Source organism: Halichoeres trimaculatus, unplaced genomic scaffold, assembly GCF_033239565.1.
Source record: "Halichoeres trimaculatus isolate MK-OKI-2021-1 unplaced genomic scaffold, fHalTri1.1 fHalTri1_scaffold_22, whole genome shotgun sequence".
NCBI classification, from domain to species: domain Eukaryota; kingdom Metazoa; phylum Chordata; class Actinopteri; order Labriformes; family Labridae; genus Halichoeres; species Halichoeres trimaculatus.
The window spans coordinates 5,328,373-5,348,948 of record NW_027437200.1 but is presented as its reverse complement, the minus strand read 5'-3'; the positions used below and the strand labels follow the sequence as shown (position 1 = coordinate 5,348,948).

Here is a 20,576-nt window from a genome sequence, read left to right as displayed (position 1 = left end):
TCGTGATGACACGAGGATCCTTTCTTTTTATTGGAGTAATCTGATAAAGCAGCTCCTCCTCTGTGATGTCAGTTAGTCACACACCCGCCACTGAGGGATTCACCCACCAAGAGCCGAGTATAAACGTATAAACTATACGCTACCCTGTTGCTTGGGCAGCGGTCTCCAAGGCCTCCCATGGCCTCTGATTTTCTGGGGGATGGGCCGTGACCTCCATCCCACCACTACATGCCCACATCTTGCCCCACCTGGCCTGGCTGTGGTTCGTGGCTTGGGGCCGGGTGGACGGGTGGTCGGGGAGGGCGGGTGCTATCTGCAGGGGGGCCGCTGTTCTGGGCCCTGGGTGCTGTCTTTGGTATCGGCGGGGAGGCAGGTCTGTGCCCCCTTGAGTCCTGGGGTTGTCCCTGGGCCTGGCGGTTTGGGGACTGTGTGGGGGGCCCGGGTGACCTGGTGGCCAGGGGGGCGCCCGTGGCTGGATTTTGCCTACTTGGATATTCGGTGACCACCTCACACACATGCAGATACTCAAGCTTCTGTCGAGACTAACAAAGAGATATGATAGATCCCGTCAGAGCATGCTGAGTTAGGTACTGTTACACATCTTCTCACATCCTGTGATGCATGCCACTTCAACTCCTATCCACGTAGGCCCACACTCCCCACACTATCAAGACCCCCCATTTCTGATGTCCCTGGTTTCGTTCAACATTTATTTCCTGTATTGAATTAGCCCAGCACTTGAACTGTGAAATCAGTTGATGTTTGTCCTCCCTTCTGTTTGTCTTGTCTCGTCCTGCCTGTCATTATTTCCCCTTCTTTCACACTGTGGTGTGGCACGGCCCTCCCCTTCAGCTCACATCAGGGGTTAAATAAAGTTTAGAATGATGGAGTAGCCTACAGGGAGGGCTGGTGATGGTCACTATAGCAGTTAATCATATTCACATCTCTCGGACTGCTAGAAAAAAAAATACATTGGTCTTTTCAACGCTGTCATATGACACAGTGCTCAGCAGAAAAGATAATGCAGACAAGGGGAAAAAAAAATAAAAATAAAAAAAATAAACTGTATTGTATGACTTAGATATATCCTAAAGATCTCAAATATCAGACACCATTTATGCTGTGTATGTTAGCTGCTCACTGCTTTATGAAATTCCTGCTTACTGCTTTATGAACATCCTGCCCACTGCTTTATGGTTTCCCATTTACCCGGTACAGTTTAGGTGCTTTCCATCCTGTGCCGCTCACTGCTTTATGATGACTCATGTATGATAAGACACTTACATGAGATTAAAGAGGGTTATGAGCCAGTCATGAACTCGAGTCTGCATGAGTTTGTATGTGTCTGACTGAAGGCCAGTATAGGCCTAAATTCTTAATACTTCCGGACACCTGTGAAGTTGGAGATTGATACATGGGGAGTACAAAAAAACACCATTAGACTTGTGCTTAAGTAACGGAAGTTGAAGGAGGAGCCCCATACGCCTATGGGTTGACCGGACATTATTAAAAAACAAAGGAAATATCATTTATAAGAATAAAGGGGGTGTAGAACCACCCCTGGGATGAAAATGCACAAAAAGAGGTATTATGCCATTGTAAAGACAGTGTTTTTGAACCTTGAAAGATTCACACTCCCCTCCTTGTTCACTTGTTACTGAATAAAGTGCTTTTTGGATGCAACCTGGACAGTGTTTTACTTTTGATTTTTGATTCTTGAACGAACCTGAAGATGCAGAGACGTCAGATAGCCTCAAAGCCCTGAAAAAAGAAACAACATGAGTTGAAAACTCACAATGAAGTGACAAAAGAAACCCTCCATGTGACTCTGGGTGACTGATTGAACTAAAACCAATCATACAGATGTGAAAGAAGTAATAAAACTTCACAAGGACAGAAAACAGGAAAAGAAGACAAGAAATGCAAGATTGAAAAACTAACAAACTTGAAAGATGCAACTGGCTGCACTCACCCTGTGTACTTTACTCTGGTTAGCTACAGGGTGCCTGTGAGCTTTTTCACCTGCTTTTAAATATAGAGAAGAGAAAGAACAACACCCACCAACACACAGAACAACACAACATGCTCCGTTTCATGTCAGCCAATCAAACACAGCCTGGTGTGTGAGGTGAGAAGGGACTGTGGGTCCTCAGTCATTCAGTGATACGACTTCAGCACGATGACATCTCCGAAGTTCCTCTTCATCCTGACATGTTTTCTGGGACAAATTGGTGAGTGTTTTGATTCGTTTTATTATTTTTCTATTTTCTTTTTCATGTAGCCTGAGTTAGCTCCAAATTGGACACGTCTGAATTCTCTAATGTGGAACTTATTCGCTGGATGGTAACAAGTGCTTTTGACTTTCTGTCATTTCTTCTCAGTTCAGATAACTGCTGTGAAAGAGTCCTCATCTGTTCACCACGAGAGCAGAGAAACTCGAGAGACTTTGACCTTACACTGTTCCTATGAAGGTGCTGATTCCAAACGTGTTTACTGGTACAAAAAAACTCTACAGGATCAATTAGAGCTCATCTCCTCTGTCTACAAATACACAAGTACTGACAGTTTCCACGGTGAATTTAAGAACAACTCTCGTTTCTCTCTGGATGCTCAGGAGGGTAAAAACCATCTGACAATCTCAGATTTACATGTTTCAGACTCTGCTACTTATTACTGCTTAGGTATCCATTATAGCGGGTTAGAGGTTTTAAAAACTGTTCATGTGATTGTTAAAAGTAAGGGATGGAGCATCCCAGCCGTCATCCATCAGTCAGGACCTGAGAGCATCCAGCCAGGAGGCTCTGTGACTCTGAACTGTTCAGTCCACACTGGGAGCTGTGATGGAGAACACAGGGTTTACTGGTTCAAAGACTCTGAAGAGTCTCAACCAGGAGCCATTTACACCAGCGGAGGCAGGAATGATGAGTGTGAGAGGAAAGCTGAGTCACAAACACACACCTGTACCTACAAGCTGCCCCTGAAGAAGCTGGATGTTTCTCATGCTGGGACTTACCACTGTGCTGTGGTCTCATGTGGACACATTGTGTTTGGAGACGGGACCAAGCTGGACTTTAAAGGTAAGTGTCTGTGCTGTGAAGCTGCTCTCATTTCATCCCCAATGACTGTGATCAGAGGAAACATGAAGACAGAGAGGAAAGCTGGGAGCTCTGTTTCTCATGTCTGACTCTTTACCTCCAGACGGAGTGGACCTTCTTATCTTGGTGTATTTTCTGAGTGGAGCTCTGATATTTCTGACTCTGCTGCTGGTTGTCATGGCCTTCTCTCTCTACAAGATGGAAAACAGGAACCGTTTGCTTTCTGAAGGTAGGACAACTAACACTGCTTCTTTCTGCTTGTGTCTCATTGACTTTAATGTTAAACTAAAGAGTGTTTCCTGTTTGTCACAATCAGAGGCTGAAGGAAGAACGTCAGACCCCTCTGCAAGAAACCTGGACGTGAGAGCATTTCTTTTAGCTCCAAAAATATGTTTACTGCAGTAAAATGTCTGAAGTTTTTCATGGTTCATGTGATGATAGACTTTCTGTGTGTTGTAGGGTCAAAGAGAAGCAGACGACCTCTTTTACGCTGCTCTGAGTGTGAACAAGTCAAAAACATCAAGAAGACAAAGAAACACAATTGGAGATGAGTGTGTGTACTCCAGTGTGAAGCAGAACTAATATTTCTATATTTTAAAGATAAAAGCTTTTTCAATCAAGAAATTTGTTTCTGTTCTCTATTCATGTTCTTAAATAATTAAGTGTCAATAAAGATTCAAACTGAGTACTTTTTTTTTCTTATTCTAATGTTTTATCTGTCTTCTTATAATCTTAACTTAATACATTGATTAGTTTGACTTTACTTTATTCTGTCAAAAGTACACAAGAAAATAATTTTATAAAAATCTCAAACATGAGTGAAAAGGAGCAGAAAGAAAAAATATCTTCACTCTCTCACAGTTATATTTATCAATAAACACATGTTCAAAACTACAAGTTATACACTCACTGGCCACTTTATTAGGCACCAGTGTCCAACTGCTCGTTAACACAAATTTCTAATCAGCCAATCACATGGCAGCAACTCAATGCATTTAGGCATGTAGACATGGCCAAGACGATCTGCTGCAGTTCAAAGCGAGCATCAGAATGAGGAAGAAAGGTGATTTAAGGGACTTTGAACGTGGTATGGTTGTTGGGGCCAGACGGGCTGGTCTGAGTATTTCAGAAATTGCTGATCTACTGGGATTTTAACCCACAACCATCTCTAGGGTTTACAGAGAATGGTCCCAAAAAGAGAAAATATCCAGTGAGCGGCAGTTCTATGGGACAAAATGTCTTGTTGATGCCAGAGGTCAGAGGAGAATGGACAGACTGGTTGGAGCTGATAGAAAGACAACAGTAACTCAAATAACCACTGGTTACAACCCAGGTCTGCAGAAGAGCATCTCTGAACACACAACACGTCCAACCTTGAGGCAGATGGGCTACAGCAGCAGAAGACCACACCGGGTGACCCTCCTGTCAGCTAAGAACAGGAAACTGAGGCTACAATTCACACAGCAACACCAAAACTGGACAATAGAAGATTGGAAAAACGTTGCCTGGTCTGATGAGTCTGGATTTCTGCTCCACATTCAGATGGTAGGGTCAGAATTTGGCTTCAACAACATGAAAGCATGGATCCATCCTGCCTTGTATCAATGGTTCAGGCTGGTGGTGGTGTAATGTTGTGGGGGATATTTTCTTGGCTCACTTTGGGCCCCTTAGTACCAACTGAGCATGGTTTAAAGTCCACAGTCTACCTGAGTATTGTTGCTGACCATGTCCATCCCTTTAAAGCACAGTGTACCATCTTCTGATGGGTACACTGTTATCCAGCAGAATAACGCTCCATGTCATAAAGCTAGAATCATCTCAGACTGGTTTCTTCAACATGACAATGAGTTCCCTGTACTCAAATGACCTCCACAGTCCCCAGATCTCAATCCAATAGAGCACCTTTGGGATGTGGTGGAACGGGAGATTCTCATCATGGATGTTCAGACGACAAATCTGCAGCAACTGTGTGATGCTATCATGTCCATATGACCAAACTCTCTGAGGAATGTTTCCAGGACCTTGTTAAATCTATGTCACCAAGGATTAAGGCCGTTCTGAGGGCAAAAGGGGGTCCAACCCTCTACTAGCAAGGTCTACCTTATAAAGTGGCTGGCGAGTGTATAAAACTATATATAACTATATATAACTATATACATTACACTGAAAGTCCTAACCTGTTCTTTTCCCTGAGCCCCTTTCTGAGGCTGATGATGACACTTTTCAAGACAAAAACGACATGCTCAGAATCAGCGGTGGACTGGCCATCGGGTGTACAGAGTTTTCCTGTTGGGCTGATCAGTAATGGGCCAGTGAAAGGTCGTTTTATTCATCAATTTTTTCTATTTTTGCGCCTTGCTTTGGTAACTACGGTCACTCTCCGGGGCCAGCTCGAGGACATGCAGCTGCAGACACCACTCAGTCATAGAGACAGAGAGGTGACGATTGGTTGGCTCAGTCAGTGACAGCGCTCACCTCCCGTCCAGTACACTGTAAAAAAAAAAAAACAAAAAAAAAACACAGAACTATGTGAAATAACTGTAAAAATACTGGATTAGATTTTAAAGTCACAATTCATTAAAACACAGTATTTCATAGTTTATAAATGTTTGTTACACTTTAAAATAACATATAAATTCAGTCAGGACACATGAATTTGTGATTTTAGTGAAAATATCATTGACGGATTTTTCCTAAATTATCACGGTCGAACACCTTCAATATAGTTACAATGCAAAGAGTTCTGCAGAAAAATACCGTTATTTTACAGCCAAATAATTTTTGTTGTGATGGTGTTTTGTGACTGTGAGTGAGGAGGGAACACAGTGGATGTAAGACTCTGCTGAACATTAAAGTATTGCTTTGGGGAAACATGCTGCCTGTACAACATTGCATTGACCGACTGTGAAATTCAAATAACATTCTTCTTAAAAATTGACCAACAAAGCAAAGACTATCAACACATCTCATTTATTAAAAACAAAATACACAGTAAAAATTACTGGATACATGGTCCGCGCCGTGACACAGGGAACAGTTCCGCCCCGTGGCACACAGAAAGTGGATCCGCCCAATATGGCACAGACAGCCAGTCTGCCCCGTGGAGCACAGACAGCCGGTCTGCCTCCTAGAGCGGAGACAGCTGGTTCGCACTGTGAAGCACAATGTCAGGGACCAAGCAGCAAAGACACAACAAAGGAGTTTCTTTGTTTGAAAAAGTGGGTTCTTTTTTATTTTACCCCAAAATAAAGTCAACTGTAAAAATTATACTGATAATAATTCGGCCTATAAAAGAGGTCAAGTTAATATATCTCAACTCAAACTGAACTTAGGGTGGGAATATTACAAACAGACCTAACACAATGAAACAATAGGACACAATATATAGTGGTTTGGCCAAATCAATTCAAACACAAGGGGAAAACAAAACAAGAATATGTGCAACCTTTTACAAAACTAAACTAAGAAAACCTAAATCCCTCCCGTGACATTGGAACAGTTGGACTCTTCCATTTGACAGCCTCCAGTATAAAAGCATTGGCTGCCCTCGGCCCATCGCCTTTTGCTCACTCCAGGAAGTGCCCTTCCCCAGCAGCCAGGTAACTCAAAACAAAGAAATGATTGTAATGTGTGTAATGTTAATGTTAAAGCAACCTAATGTGTCATTGGTTTATTGCAAAGACAAAGTGTTGAACAAAGTGGGTGGAGCTGTTACCCCTGTGTGGCCCTGGCCATTACACACAAACATGCTGTTCCCACTGTTTCCTGTAAAGTTCCTTTTTTTTTTTTTTTTTTACAGTGTGGAGAATCTACATGTGAAAGCAAAAGATAGTTAAATTACACAGAAAAAAAAAGAAATGAAGGGAGGAAAAAAAATAATGCAAGATTGAGGAACTGACAAGCTTCACAACAGCAGATGCAACTGGCTGCAGTCACCCTGTTTACTTTGATCTGGTTCATGTGAGATTTTTCACCTGCTTTTAGATGTAGAAGAGAGAGGAAAACACCCTAACAAAAAATAGTGCTTTAAAAAAAACATGCTCTGTCAGTTTCATGTCAGCCAATCAAACACAGCCTGGTGCGTAGGGTGAGGAGGGACTCTAAGTCCTCAGTCATTCAGTGATACGACTTGGACACGATGACATCTCCAAAGTTCCTTGTCATCCTGACATGTTTTCTGAGACAAATTGGTGAGTTTTTTGATTCATTTATTATTTCATGGGCATCAGCTCTAGATCTGACATTTTTTAATTGTTAAAATGTACTAACTTAGTGGTAACAATATCTTTTGATTTCTCTGTCATTTCTCCTCAGCTCAGATAACTGCTGTGAAAGAGTCCTCATCTGTTCACCATGAGAGCAGAGACACTGGAGAAACTTTGACCTTACAATGTTCCTATGAAGATGTAGGTTTCAGAACTGTCCACTGGTACAGACAAATACCAGGGGAGCACTTAGAGATTATCTCCTCGGTCTCCAAACACCAAACTACTGACAGCTTTCATGGTGAATTTAAGAACAACTCTCATTTTCTTTGGATGCTCAGGAGGGTAAAAACCATCTGACAATCTCCAATCTACAGTTGTCAGACTCAGCTACTTATTACTGTTTAGGTATCCATTATAGCGAGTTAGAGGTTTTAAAAACGGTTCATGTGATTGTTAAAAGTAAGGAATGGAGCATCCCAGCCGTCATCCATCAGTCAGGACCTGAGAGCATCCAGCCAGGAGGCTCTGTGACTCTGAACTGTTCAGTCCACACTGGGAGCTGTGATGGAGAACACAGGGTTTACTGGTTCAAAGACTCTGAAGAGTCTCAACTAGGAGCCATTTACACCAGCGGAGGCAGGAATGATGAGTGTGAGAGGAAAGCTGAGTCACAAACACACACCTGTACCTACAAGCTGCCCCTGAAGAAGCTGGATGTTTCTCATGCCGGGACTTACCACTGTGCTGTGGTCTCATGTGGACACATTGTGTTTGGAGACGGGACCAAGCTGGACTTTAAAGGTAAGTGTCTGTGCTGTGAAGCTGCTCTCATTTCATCCCCAATGACTGTGATCAGAGGAAACATGAAGACAGAGAGGAAAGCTGGGAGCTCTGTTTCTCATGTCTGACTCTTTACCTCCAGACGGAGTGGACCTTCTTATCTTGGTGTATTTTCTGAGTGGAGCTCTGATGTTTCTGACTCTGCTGCTGGTTGTCATGGCCTTCTCTCTCTACAAGATGAAAAACAGGAACCGTTTGCTTTCTGAAGGTATGACAACTAACACTGCTTCTTTCTGCTTGTGTCTCATTGACTTTAATGTTAAACTAAAGAGTGTTTCCTGTTTGTCACAATCAGAGGCTCAAGCAAGAACGTCAGACCACTCTGCAAGAAACCTGGAGGTGAGGGAATTTCTTTTAGCTCCAAAAATATGTTTACTGCAGAAAAATGTTTGAAGTTGTTCCATGATCCACATGGTGATAGACTTCTGTGTGTGTTGTAGGGTCAAAGAGAAGCAGACAACCTCTTTTACGCTGCTCTGAGTGTGAACAAGAAAACATCAAGAAGACAGAAAAACATGACCGGAGATGAGTGTGTGTACTCTGAGTGTGTGTACTTCAGTATGAAGCAGAAGTGACTTTTCTTTGTTTTAGAGATTTAAGCTTTGTTAATTAAGAATGTGAGTTTCTGTTCTGTATTCATGCTCATGTCAGTAAAGACTTTTTCCAAGTGCATTTTTTCATAATTTTGTAAGCTTTTATCTGTCCTTTTATAAAAGTCTCTTCTTTGTAGATCATTAAAAAAAGTTACGGAACAATAAATGGAATGATTCACTCGACTATTTCTTATCCAGCCCCCCTTTACATTTTTTCCTTCCTTTCTTAATGCACAGTAGCCACATTCTGAGTGTAAAACCTGAATTTAAATTTAATTTCATCCTCTTTGAGCCAAAACATAAAAAGCCTGATTAAAAAAAAAAGACAGAAAAAAATGGGGGAAGAAAAAAAAAGTTTTCAGATTTCCTGTCTACGTGTGGAAGGAGCCTGAGACTATTCAGACGAGGTTTTTGTGGGTCTTCAGTCCTGTCCCTCTTGGCCCTGGTTTTCTAGTAGTGTTGGGAGGGTCCTGAACACATCATTTAATACTTGAGAATCACTTTACTGACTCGTGAATCATGATTCCTCTCTCATTCACTGACTCAGTGCAAAGCTCACAGTTGCCCGACCCAATCCTAACACAAGAGAATCACTCAGTAGCTCACAGTACCCAGTACGGCTCGACTCAAAACATACACAAGTCACTCACCCAACCCTCCCTTCCTGTGAGTTACGGATCACTCACTAGCTCACAGTGGTCTGCTGCTCTGCTGTGATAGTCTGAGCGACGCTGTAAAAGAAAGAAATTCAGTCTACACATTGTGGTTGTCTTGCAAATATAGAGGCAGGCAGACCAAAGAAAAAAAATATTTAGCCTGTTCCACTGTTTGTTCTGAAGATCAACTATAACTTAAGTGTCTTTTTGCCGCTGCAATTAATAACATTATGAAAGATGGAACGTAATAGAAACTTACCATTTAGTTTTGCCCTTTTATTACAAAAAAAGAGGGAATTTTAAAAGATAATTAACAAAAAAAGTGTCATTTGCATGTTTCTATTATTACTTTTTTTGTGCCTGTCACTCCCTCCAGAAATCAGACAAAGCTGAGTTGTCATCACAGGTGACTTTATCGCGTTCTTCATCATATTACCAGTTCCACTGTCGAACTTACAATGAAAAATAAGAGAACATACTTAATACAAACTCACTTCACAGTCATGTTACATATTTTCATACAAATACACATAAACACATACCTCGCTGGCCGCGTTAATCCGTGAGGGAATAAGACAATCAAAGGGGAACAAAAAAGGTGCGCTCCTAAAAATGAGCCAAAACAGATGCACAGAACACCTGGTTCCTATCATGACGTCGCATGCAACTTAAATCCTATACTTATATTCCTGCACTTAAAGAAAAATAAAATATACAAGAAAATATAAATATAAAATGACAACAATTTTGGCAGCTAAAGTGCCCATATGTAACCTTTATGTGAATGGGGCCTGATGAAGAGGTGTGAAAAGGTGTTAACCTCGTGGTAATCTTCTATGCACTCCCTGCGTAACTGACTCAGTGACTCAAGAAACCCGAGTTACTTTGGTGAGTGACTCATTAAAACTCGATTCACAAAATAGAATCAAGTGGCTGGAGCCTACCGTAGCTGTCTTTCAGCAAGAGGCAGCCCTGGACTGGTCACCAGTCGAGCACAGGACTGACACACAGAGACAGACAAGCTTTCACACACTCACACCTACTGGCAACTCAGAATCACAGATTAACCTGATGAGCTTGTTTTTGGACTGTGGGAGGAAGCCGGAGTATTCACGCAAGCACAGGGAGAACATGCAGTCAGTTCTGTCTAGGACCAGGTGATACAGTCTCTTGGTTAGTTTGTTAACCTGAAATTTGAGTGGGGTGTATCAGCAGTGGGAACAGTGGTGCCGTGTGGGGTGCGGCTGAGGGGGAAAGACAACCACCCCACCCATCCCAGCTCTAGATGTTAGTGGACTATGAGGCAGGAGCCAAGAGCATCTTCACCATCCTTCATGGATGTTTCGAAAGACTAGTCCCTTACACCTCAAGAAGGCTCATCAGTGACATCTGGAATCTCAGATGTGCTCCATTCTGCCCCTAGCCCTATGTGTGATGGCAAGGTGCAATGTGGTACTTTGTTAGAGAAGGGAAGCAGTTTACTGGGCTGTGAGTGGTCCACACCTCTATCTGGGGTTGGGTTGGGATCTTGAGGCTGGGAAGCGGGATGAAACCCCTGGTTAGGGTAGTGGGTTTGGGGTTTGAGGGGTACGGCCTGGGGTTTTAGAGGTGGGGGCTTACCCAGGCCTGTGGTGAAATTTGAGACCTAGGAAATGTCTCTGCTTTTGAACCAGAGCCACCAACCAGCCTGTTCAGCTACACCTGAGAGGGCTTTGATGGCTTGAAGTTGGGCTTCGCCACAAATTCCCAAGTCCTGAAGCAATCTGGTAGTTGACCTGCCCATAAATCCTTTATAGCCAACTCCCACCAAGCAAAATTTAGCTTTGTAGTTGCGCTGCACAGCATCAACTGTATATGTAAGGCTCTTGTGTTCATGGGCCATCTCCATTTAGGCAAGTTAAGCTCTTTGATGTAGGGGGTAGTCTGAGGTTTGTAGGGGCTATCTCTGCAGGGGAGTCTTTGATTCAGATCTGCCGCTAAACTTAAGTCTTGTGCCCCTCCCAACTGGCCGAAGTCCGATCTTACGCTGACCTTGGTTGTCCTTGTCTCCTGCGCAGATGAAACCTTCTCCAGGGATTGATAATGCCAGAGGTAAGGCATTGATTTTGACTGTCTGGTAGTCAGGCACCTGATCGTGCCAGGCTTGTCTTGCAACTTACCAGAAATGTGCCTCGGGTTTGTTGGAAATGGGCACAGGGGCACATAGGGTCTTCTTTATACCATTGGTCGAGGTTACTCTGAAATGGTAGGATATTCCAGGAGAACTTCCTCTTTTAACTCCCTCCCATCTAATCCACTGCCCTTGTTTTACTGTGACATGAGAATAGGGAGTCGATTCAGACAATCAGTGGAGATATCCAGTCCAAATCTAGGCCCTCCATAGGCTAGATTTGATTGCCCAACACTGACGTTTGGAGGCAAACTACTCTAACTCCTCCTTTTTCTCTGTGGTTAAGTTCTACAATTCTAAAATGCTTATTTACCAGACACATTTGTTCAAAGCAACGTACAACACAAGCAAGAATTTAGACTTGGATATAAACTTTGGTTAGTGTGGCAAAGTGCTTCAAGTTCTATTGCTTTTCTTGTCATCATAGGCAGCTGGGGAGCAAACTTGGGCACCTTAACTGGTCTGTAGATATGAAGGCTCGTATGCTGCAAAACTGTGATGCACTGTGAGTAACCCATCCCTCTGTTATTCCAAACTGGTGACTCAGTTAACCTATATTGCTTCAGCAAATGAACAAGTGCTGAAAGTAAGAAACAAAATCAATGTCATGGGAAAAAAAAAGTCAGAAAACAAACTCAATTCAGAAAGTGACAGACTTGGGGAAAAAAAAAAAAAAAAAAAAAAAAAACATTATACAAGATATGCTTCTGCAACTGGCTGCACTCAGCTTGTTAACTTTGATCTAGTTAGCTACTGAGCAGATGTAATCTCTTTCACCTACTTTTAGTTAAAGAACAGAGAAGAAAACACCTTAACAGCACACAAGCATACAGCACTATAGGATTAAGAAAAAAAAAAAGCTTGACCTATTCATGTCAGCCAATGAAACACAGCCTGTTGTATAAGGCTAGGGGGGACTGTGAGTCATCAGTCATACAGTGACACGATTTCAGCGCGATGACATCTCCAAAGTTCATCTTCATTCTGACATGTTTTCTGAGAGAAATTGGTGAGGGTTTTTATTTATTTATCGTTTCATACATGTTGGCTTTCACGTTTTCTATATATTTGAGGTTTCTATTCTTGGAATTTATTCTCTGGATGGTAACAAATGCTAATTTCTCCTCAGCTCAGATAACTGCTGTGAAAGAGTCCTCATCTGTTCACCATGAGAGCAGAGACACTGGAGAAACTTTGACCTTACAGTGTTTCTGTAACAATACTGATTCTAAATCTGTTCACTGGTACAGACAAACTCTGGACAATCAATTAGAGCCCATCTCCTCTGTCTACAAATATGCAACTACTGGAAGTTTTCATGGTGAATTTAAGAACAACTCTCGTTTCTCTCTGGATGCTCATAAGGGAAAAAACCATCTGACAATCTCAGATTTGCAGGTGTCGGACTCCACTACCTATTACTGCTTAAGCAGCCATATCCGCATTTTGGAAATTCTAAAAACCGTTCATGTGATTGTTAAGAGTTCAGCTTTACCTCCAGACGGAGTGGACCTTCTTATCTTGGTGTGTTTTCTGAGTGGAGCTCTGATATTTCTGACTCTGCTGCTGGTTGTCATGGCCTTCTCTCTCTACAAGATGAAAAACAGGAACCGTTTGCTTTCTGAAGGTAGGACAACTAACACTGCTTCTTTCTGCATGTGTTTCATTGACTTTAATGTTAAACTAAAGAGTGTTTCCTGTTTGTCACAATCAGAGGCTCAAGAAAGAACGTCAGACCCCTCTGCAAGAAACCTGGAGGTGAGAGCATTTGTTTACTGCAGAAAAAAATGTCTCAAGTTTTTCATGGTCCACATGGTGACAGACTTTTGTGTGTGTTGTAGAGTCAAAGAGAAGCAGACGACCTCTTTTACGCTGCTCTGAGTGTGAACAAGTCAAAAACATCAAGAAGACAAAGAAACACAACCGGAGACGAGTGTGTGTACTCCAGTGTGAAGCAGAACTGAGTTGTTTTGTTTTCTGTCTGTTTTCATGATATTTACAACATATCAGCTTTATAAAGTAAAGCACAAGCTTTAACACAACTGATCTCAAGTCATGCTAATGTAAATAACTCAAATCTTATTAAAGGCAGGTTTTGTTTGTTTTTTGTTCCCTTGTTTTGTTTGCTCATAATTACTTTTCAATTACTTTTGGAATGTGTAACAAATCAAAAAATAGATTAACAAAAACAACAGACAACAACAACAACAAAAAACAGGTTACCAAGTGTTTTACAGAGGCAATTAAGTAAAGATCAAAAAAACCTACATGAAGAACAGAGAAACATATAAAACAAACTTCAAACATTTAAAATCCATTCCAACAGTTGGGCATGGTTATTTAAAAAATATAATATATATTTTTAAATAATTAAATTCAGAAATAATCGTTGTGAAATCCTGGAATACAAGGTGTACGTCTACGTTTACATGCGTAGCAGACCTGGACCCTGTTCTACGAAGCAAGTTCGGTCTAGTGAGATAGCCTTGGAGCTACCTCGCTGAACTGAGCGTGGTAGCCGGCGGTCTCGCTACACGGTTTTACGACGCTGGTTATCAACCTCATAAGTGGATCCAGCTAGGCAATGAGCGCGTGCACACATATAAGGCGGAGCCCACTGCATCTGACCAATCGCGAACATGAAGCAGTCTGGGGTGTCAGAGCAGGCCGGAGAGAGAAGGAGCGCATACTTCACACAGGAGGAGCAGGAGGTGATCATGAGGAAGTATGACGAGGTGAAACATGTGATTAAAGTTAAAAGCAGCACCGTCGCCGCTGCTAAAGCACGGAAGGAGTGCTGGTAGAAAATTGCTGACAGTCGAAATGCATAAGTGTAGTGCAAAAAAAAATCTTTTGTGCCATTCTCATCCTGAAATAGCGCTGTTCACCATGCACTTTTACTGTAACATGCACCATACCTAATTTATTTCTTAGATGAATTTATTCATTTGTTCATTCCTATCGTGTTTACATTTTGATATGTAGCCCACATGAGCCCTACATGAATTCCTGTCACAATTTTAATACGGGCAATAAAATATTGTCATGGAACAGAAGTGTTGAAGATCTTATTACGGCAGTGAGAGTTCTTCATTCCCTTTAACTACCTGTAGAAAGTGTCATGTACTACCAACCCCTCCCTGGAAAACCGGTAACTTTCATAAAGGTGGTCATCCCAAAAAGAGAGTGGGTCGGGCTCTGATGTCCACGGGATCCTCTAAGAAGGGACAAGCCATTTTTTCGTGAGGGCTCATTGGTCAGTGGGCGGGGTTTTTATAGTCCGCGAGTTCAATCTGGAACCTAACCTGCCCCGGAGCAGGTTAGCCGTTCAGCGTACGTTGCCATGGAGACTCGCCTCGCTGAGGAGTGATTCCGTGTCCTAGAAAAGGGAATCCGGAACCTATCCTCAAAGCTACTTCGCTAGGCAGTAATCCTGCTTCGTAGAACAGGGCCCAGGGTAGGGTGTTGTCAATTTGATGCAGAAGTATAAACCAGGCTTAAAGATCCTTTGAGGAGGATCTGTTTTATTTGGTCTGCATTGCCACCCTCTGGCCAAAAGTCTCAAACTGTCGGGAAGTGTGTGTGTGTGTTTTTTTTTTTTTTTTTTTGTTATTGTTTTTTTTTTTATTAAATGGAGATTGAACTTGAAATAAATTTTCTTTGTTAGAGACAACTTTTTACTGGATACAACACGCCGAGGTAAGGTATTTATCAGTACACATCAAGCAAACGTTGCAGAACCCATCTATATTTAGCTCAGCTGGCAGCCTGGTGCTCTAAGACATGTCTTAATGTGTAACGTTAGTGAATCCTGGTTATGTCCTGCCAGTCATCAACCAATCAGAGCTAACGTAACCTCACTCTTCATTTATTGATAGACTCACAAGTTTGAACAGACCACTGCAGAATAACTGCTGACTGTGGGTTGGAATGGACATTAGCACAAAAAGCTTAGCTCCTGTGTTAGCCTTTCGCTCGGGCTGATCAAGGAGCTGATCATCGACTTTTGGAGGACTAACAACAGACACCCCCCCCCCCCCCCCCCCCCCCCCCCCACACACACACACACACACACATCAACGGGGAATGTGTGGAGAGGGTAGAGGACTTCCGCTTTCTGGGAGTCCACTTAGAGAAGGACCTGACCTGGACAGTGAACACCTCTGAGCTACTGAAGAAGGCCCAGCAGAGACTGCACTTCCTGAAGGTTTTAATACAATTCTATTCTATTCTGTTCTCTTCTATTCTGTTCTGTATCTCTCTTCTGTTTATCTTTCTTCTGCTCTTCTGTCCTTTTTCTGTCTGACAGTTAGGCTCCAGTGTCCACCACCACTACAAAATTGATCACAGAAATCGTTTTCAGCAGGGAAAACACGGATCTGTCTTCTCTACTAAACTTAGTCAGTCGGCGTGGTGTTGTCATAGAGACCTAGACGTGCCGTAAACCAATTATGCTCAACCTGATTGGGAAGCTACTCAGTAGTATTCCAAAATAACCTGTAACCTGTAATACTGGTGCTGATAATCTCATTTTGAAGTGTGGATTACGATCAGGTATATAGGGAGACTTTTTCAAGATCACTCAGAAACTCCACACAGGGACTTTAACACACATGCTTATGCTGAAATCACTGCAAATACTTTCACATGTTCATCCTTCCCAGATTGATAACCGTTCAGAAGAACAGATTTTATCAAGTTGACACTTCTTTTAAACCAAAATCAAGCTGGATACTCCATAGTCAAGTCTTTGAATTTGCAGCTGGCTGTGACTTGATAGGGAGCATCTACAAAGTACAAAATCACCAGAACTATTCAGGAAATTCCACCTAAAAATGTGTTGTTCTCACATTAATGCTCTTCTACTGGTTAGACTTAAACTATCAGCACAGGAGTGTATGTCCTGACAATTTGTGGAGCTCATAACTTACTTATACCCCATGCCTGCCCCTTAGTTTAAAATGAAGTACACAGGAAAAAAAAAAAAAAAAAAAAAAAAAAACACACTTTTAGATTTATGGACTGGTACTTTTTCTTCTAATGAAGTCAGATGTCATCACCATCTCTGTTCCTGTGCCTGAGTAGAATATTTCATCACTCTTCACACCCCAGCTTTAAGGCCAAACAAGCCATGTTGAGTCGAATTGAGAAAGGCCACTTTCACAGCTCTACAGCCCAACACACATAGCACGTGATGTTGCTTCCTTTGTCTGAAGCGGCCTTATTATGTTGGCCAATGAAATGCAGCCTGCTGTGTAAAAAAAAACGGGGCAACGCTGCCAGCAATCTTCTTTTCAGGAAACCAGTTTGAGCACAATGACATCTCCAAACTTTCTCCTGTGTCTGATAGGTCTGCTGCTGGGCCCGATGGGTAAGTAGCATCTTTACTCTGTTTGATGTGTTTGAGTGTGAAATGACTGATTTTAACCAAATGATAAATAACGTTTTTTTTTGTGTGTGTCTTACTTACTCCAGCTGAAACAACTGCTCTGAAACCAACCTCCTCCCTCCTACATGAGAGCCGAGAAGCAGGGCAGAAACTGACATTACAGTGTTTGAATGATGACGAAAGTGTCACACATGTGACCTGGTTTAAACACGCTGTGGGGGAGAAGCTTCAGCTCATTTCTTCTGTCTACAAATATACAACTAATGACAGCCTTCAGGGGGAGTTCAGGAAAAACCCACGCTTCTCTCTGGATGCTCAGAAGGGGAAAAACCATCTGACAATCTCAGACCTGCAGGTGTCAGACTCTGCTACGTATTACTGCTTAAGCTGCCGTTACTGCATGATGGATATTGTGGAAACTGTCCATGTCCATGTAAAGAGTTCATCTTTGAGCATCCCAGCCGTCATCCATCAGTCAGGACCTGAGAGCATCCAGCCAGGAGGCTCTGTGACTCTGAACTGTTCAGTACACACTGGGAGCTGTGATGGAGAACACAGGGTTTACTGGTTCAAAGACTCTGAAGAGTCTCAACCAGGAGCCATTTACACCAGCGGAGGCAGGAATGATGAGTGTGAGAGGAAAGCTGAGTCACAAACACACACCTGTACCTACAAGCTGCCCCTGAAGAAGCTGGATGTTTCTCATGCTGGGACTTACCACTGTGCTGTGGTCTCATGTGGACACATTGTGTTTGGAGACGGGACCAGGCTGGACTTCAAAGGTAAGTACGAAATAGTAGCTAAAAGTTTTTGTAGATTGACAGTTAATTTGATTTCTGGAGGAACAACTTGAAGAAAAAGCCTCAAAGGTTTGAGTTTATCTGCACTTTAACTTTTTTGATGTGTCAAAAAATAACATTTTATATTCAACATTAGCTAATTTAGCTTAAGCTGCTCATCACGTTGTCTCATTTCTTATAAACGTTTCGTTTTGTTTTGTTTTTTTTTCTGCAGTTATTTCTCCTCATCCTGTTTGGTTTCTGCTCTCTTTAACTTTTTATAAGTTCCTGTAGGAAGCCCAGGGGTGGCACAAAAATCAAAGTATCATAGTATCTGGACTTTTTCTATAACTATTCTTAGTTTGGATTTTTTTTTAAATCATTATTTGTTTATTTATTTATTTATATATTTATTTATTCATTTATTTTAGCGTTTTTTTTGTTTGTTTGTTTGTTTTTTACCTTTTTTTTTTTTTTTTTTTTTTTTTTTTGCAAATTTAAATCCTTCATTTTAGTCTTGGTTTTAAGCTGGATTGGAAAAAAAAAAAAAAAAAAACAACTTTATATGTCATATCACCTGACAGAAAAAAAAAGTAAAACAGATAAGGCTCCAGATATAGCTTGTAGTCATCAACATTTATCATTTCCCCATGGTCTGGTATTAAATACAGTAAACAAAAAAATTGCAATAGGTGGAAATAGCAGTTTAATTAAAAAAAAAAGAGAAGTCATAAAAGAATCGATTCAGGAGACAAGAACATCATCCCAGCCCTAACTAAGCCAATGAAACCAATTGTAAGCAAACCAATTAAAAAAAAAAAAAAAAAAATTGGCCCTTTTTATTAACCAAACCAGCATTAAGAGACTTTTCTTTCATGTTGAACCAGCAGAACGCCCTGTATGCAGCATGCTGTCTGTTTTTGATGCGGAAGTTACATTAAACTTTCAAAGTGACACCAAAATCTGCTTTACTGTGTCAATTTTTGAATAAAGTTAAATAAAATCTAAAATTGAAAAATGTTTGATTTAGTTAAATCTTTAATACAGTGGAAAGGATAAAGATGTAGACATAGAAAATCATCTGAGAGACATGCAGGATGTGTAACTGTAAATTCAACCTATGTGTCCTTTCTCTTTGTTAAATCCTGTGCTTATGCCCGCATATAAAATGATATATGTATATAGATGTGTTACAAATGTCAAATTACTCATTCTTTAGCTAAGAAGTCTCCTAATACCCCTTTACAGATCAGGGGATCTATCCTGGCTTCTTGGTCTACTTTTTGAGTGGGGGCTGGGCATTCACCACCATCCTGGCTCTTATCTTAGTGTGCAAGAAGGACAAAGGAAGCTGCAAATGTGCCAGTAAGAAATATTGAAACACTCATTTATTGGTTGCTCACGGGTCAGCCTCAAAACCAGACTCAAATCTAAAGGTGACAGAGCTTTTGTGTCGGCTGCCCCCCAGTTGCCTGTGCATATCTGCTCTGCGGGGTCATTTGAGGTGTTTGAATCTTCACCTCTTCTCCCTGACTTTTAATCAAAGTTTTTCTTTTTTTTATGTTATAGCTGAGTCACAGAACAGCAGAACCTCCTTCACAACAACAGCAGAGGTGAATATCTGTTCATGTTATCCGTTCATTTTGTCCCTCTCATTTGTCTTACTACTTCATGAATAGTTCATTCAAGCACTGATTCTGGACACAAACCTGATATGTGTCAATTCCATCTCGGCTCCATCACATTTTACCTTCATGCTCTTTAATCCGTCATTTGCCACACCTATGATGATCCTCTAAACCTGTTGACTCCTTGCCTGGCTCTGCTTATCAAGTCACCTTTGCAAAAAAGATCTAGATCTCAGTGAGTTTTTCCATCTGGTCAAAAAGTGGGTTTTTAATTTACTTAAATTAAACACAGACAGTTTTTATTTAGAGGAAAGACAGCCAAACTTCAACTTCTGTACCAAACAGACAGTAGAAAGGTGGCAAAAATCAAGAGCAGGAAACAAAAGGTGGAGAACCAAGGGGCCATTTACACGACAACAGCTTTGGGGTGAAACTTGAAAGTAATGCTGTGTTTCAACCTTGGGTTCTTACTGAAACAGTGTTTTAGCCAATCTAAAACCCAAAACCTTTTGAAAACCGCCTCTAGTGAGGATTTTTTCTGAAACGCTGCTGTGTAAAGCCAGTGTCCTCAGTGGAAATGCTGACGTCACTCTTGTTCGGCTCGTCGTGAACTACCATGTTGTGCTCGTGTTGCTCAATCTGCTGAATACGCTGACTATCTTTCTACAAAATGTGCATCTGTTGCTCCACTTCTGCTCTTAGCATTCACCAATACACCAGGTTTAATTCAGATTTCATCTTATACAGCTTGGCTAGTTGTCCAAATCGAAGAGTGCATAGTAATGACAAATAAAACTTGTCTTCACCTCAGCTTTTAGAAACATTAAGTGTTCCTGATGATAAAAATTCTCTTTTCTTTTTTTTTCTTCAGGACTACAAAACCTACAGCTCACTAACAAGAAGGGACGACACCTGGAGTGAATGTGTGTATTTTATTGTCAGACCATAGTAGTGGACAGATTGTAATCATTTGTACTCAAATAAATAATGTTTATTTGTTGTTGTTGTTTTCCAATGTGACTGAATTCATACAAAACATCAACAATGTGTGTTTAAAGCTCCATGTGATGTGTGTTTGTAGTGGTGTGTGGAGCATTTTTTTTGTGTCTGTTTTTTTTTTTTTCTGTAACTTTGAATGTAAGTTGTGAACTTGCATTTTTTATGTTTATATTTTCGTTGAAAGTGAAACTTAATGACGTGCTGTTTTCTCACTTTGTC

The 20,576-nt window shown here is 41.4% G+C and overlaps 2 protein-coding genes and 1 pseudogene across 2 annotated transcripts; all 3 read left to right on the top strand.

Annotated features, from left to right (window-relative positions):
- Window positions 1-2,179: 2,179 nt before the first annotated feature.
- LOC141784479 (uncharacterized) lies at window positions 2,180-3,677 on the top strand. Its single transcript, XM_074662316.1, has 4 exons — window positions 2,180-2,231; window positions 2,382-3,077; window positions 3,199-3,355; window positions 3,563-3,677. Exons 1-4 carry the CDS (start codon window positions 2,180-2,182, stop codon window positions 3,675-3,677), a joined length of 1,020 nt encoding a protein of 339 aa, XP_074518417.1.
- A 3,556-nt stretch (window positions 3,678-7,233) lies between these two features.
- On the top strand, window positions 7,234-8,718 carry LOC141784478 (uncharacterized; annotated as a pseudogene).
- Window positions 8,719-16,868: 8,150 nt separating this feature from the next.
- On the top strand, window positions 16,869-20,279 carry LOC141784477 (immunoglobulin kappa light chain-like). The gene is made up of 4 exons (XM_074662315.1): window positions 16,869-16,933; window positions 17,038-17,733; window positions 18,979-19,095; window positions 20,230-20,279. The coding sequence occupies exons 1-4, from the start codon at window positions 16,879-16,881 to the stop codon at window positions 20,277-20,279; spliced, it is 918 nt and encodes a 305-aa protein (XP_074518416.1). The 5' UTR covers window positions 16,869-16,878.
- Window positions 20,280-20,576: the final 297 nt, after the last annotated feature.

Bases quoted from the DNA above. Each gene is read 5' to 3' on its own strand.
- LOC141784479 (XM_074662316.1), top strand. From the start codon at position 2,180: ATGACATCTCCGAAGTTCCTCTTCATCCTGACATGTTTTCTGGGACAA. The intron at 3,078-3,198 runs GTAAGTGTCTGT...CTTTACCTCCAG, and splicing joins GACCAAGCTGGACTTTAAAG to ACGGAGTGGACCTTCTTATC. The intron at 3,356-3,562 runs GTGTCTCATTGA...GTAGGGTCAAAG, and splicing joins AACACTGCTTCTTTCTGCTT to AGAAGCAGACGACCTCTTTT.
- LOC141784477 (XM_074662315.1), top strand. From the start codon at position 16,879: ATGACATCTCCAAACTTTCTCCTGTGTCTGATAGGTCTGCTGCTGGGC. The intron at 16,934-17,037 runs GTAAGTAGCATC...TACTTACTCCAG, and splicing joins TCTGCTGCTGGGCCCGATGG to CTGAAACAACTGCTCTGAAA. The intron at 19,096-20,229 runs GTAAGAAATATT...TTTTTTCTTCAG, and splicing joins AGGAAGCTGCAAATGTGCCA to GACTACAAAACCTACAGCTC.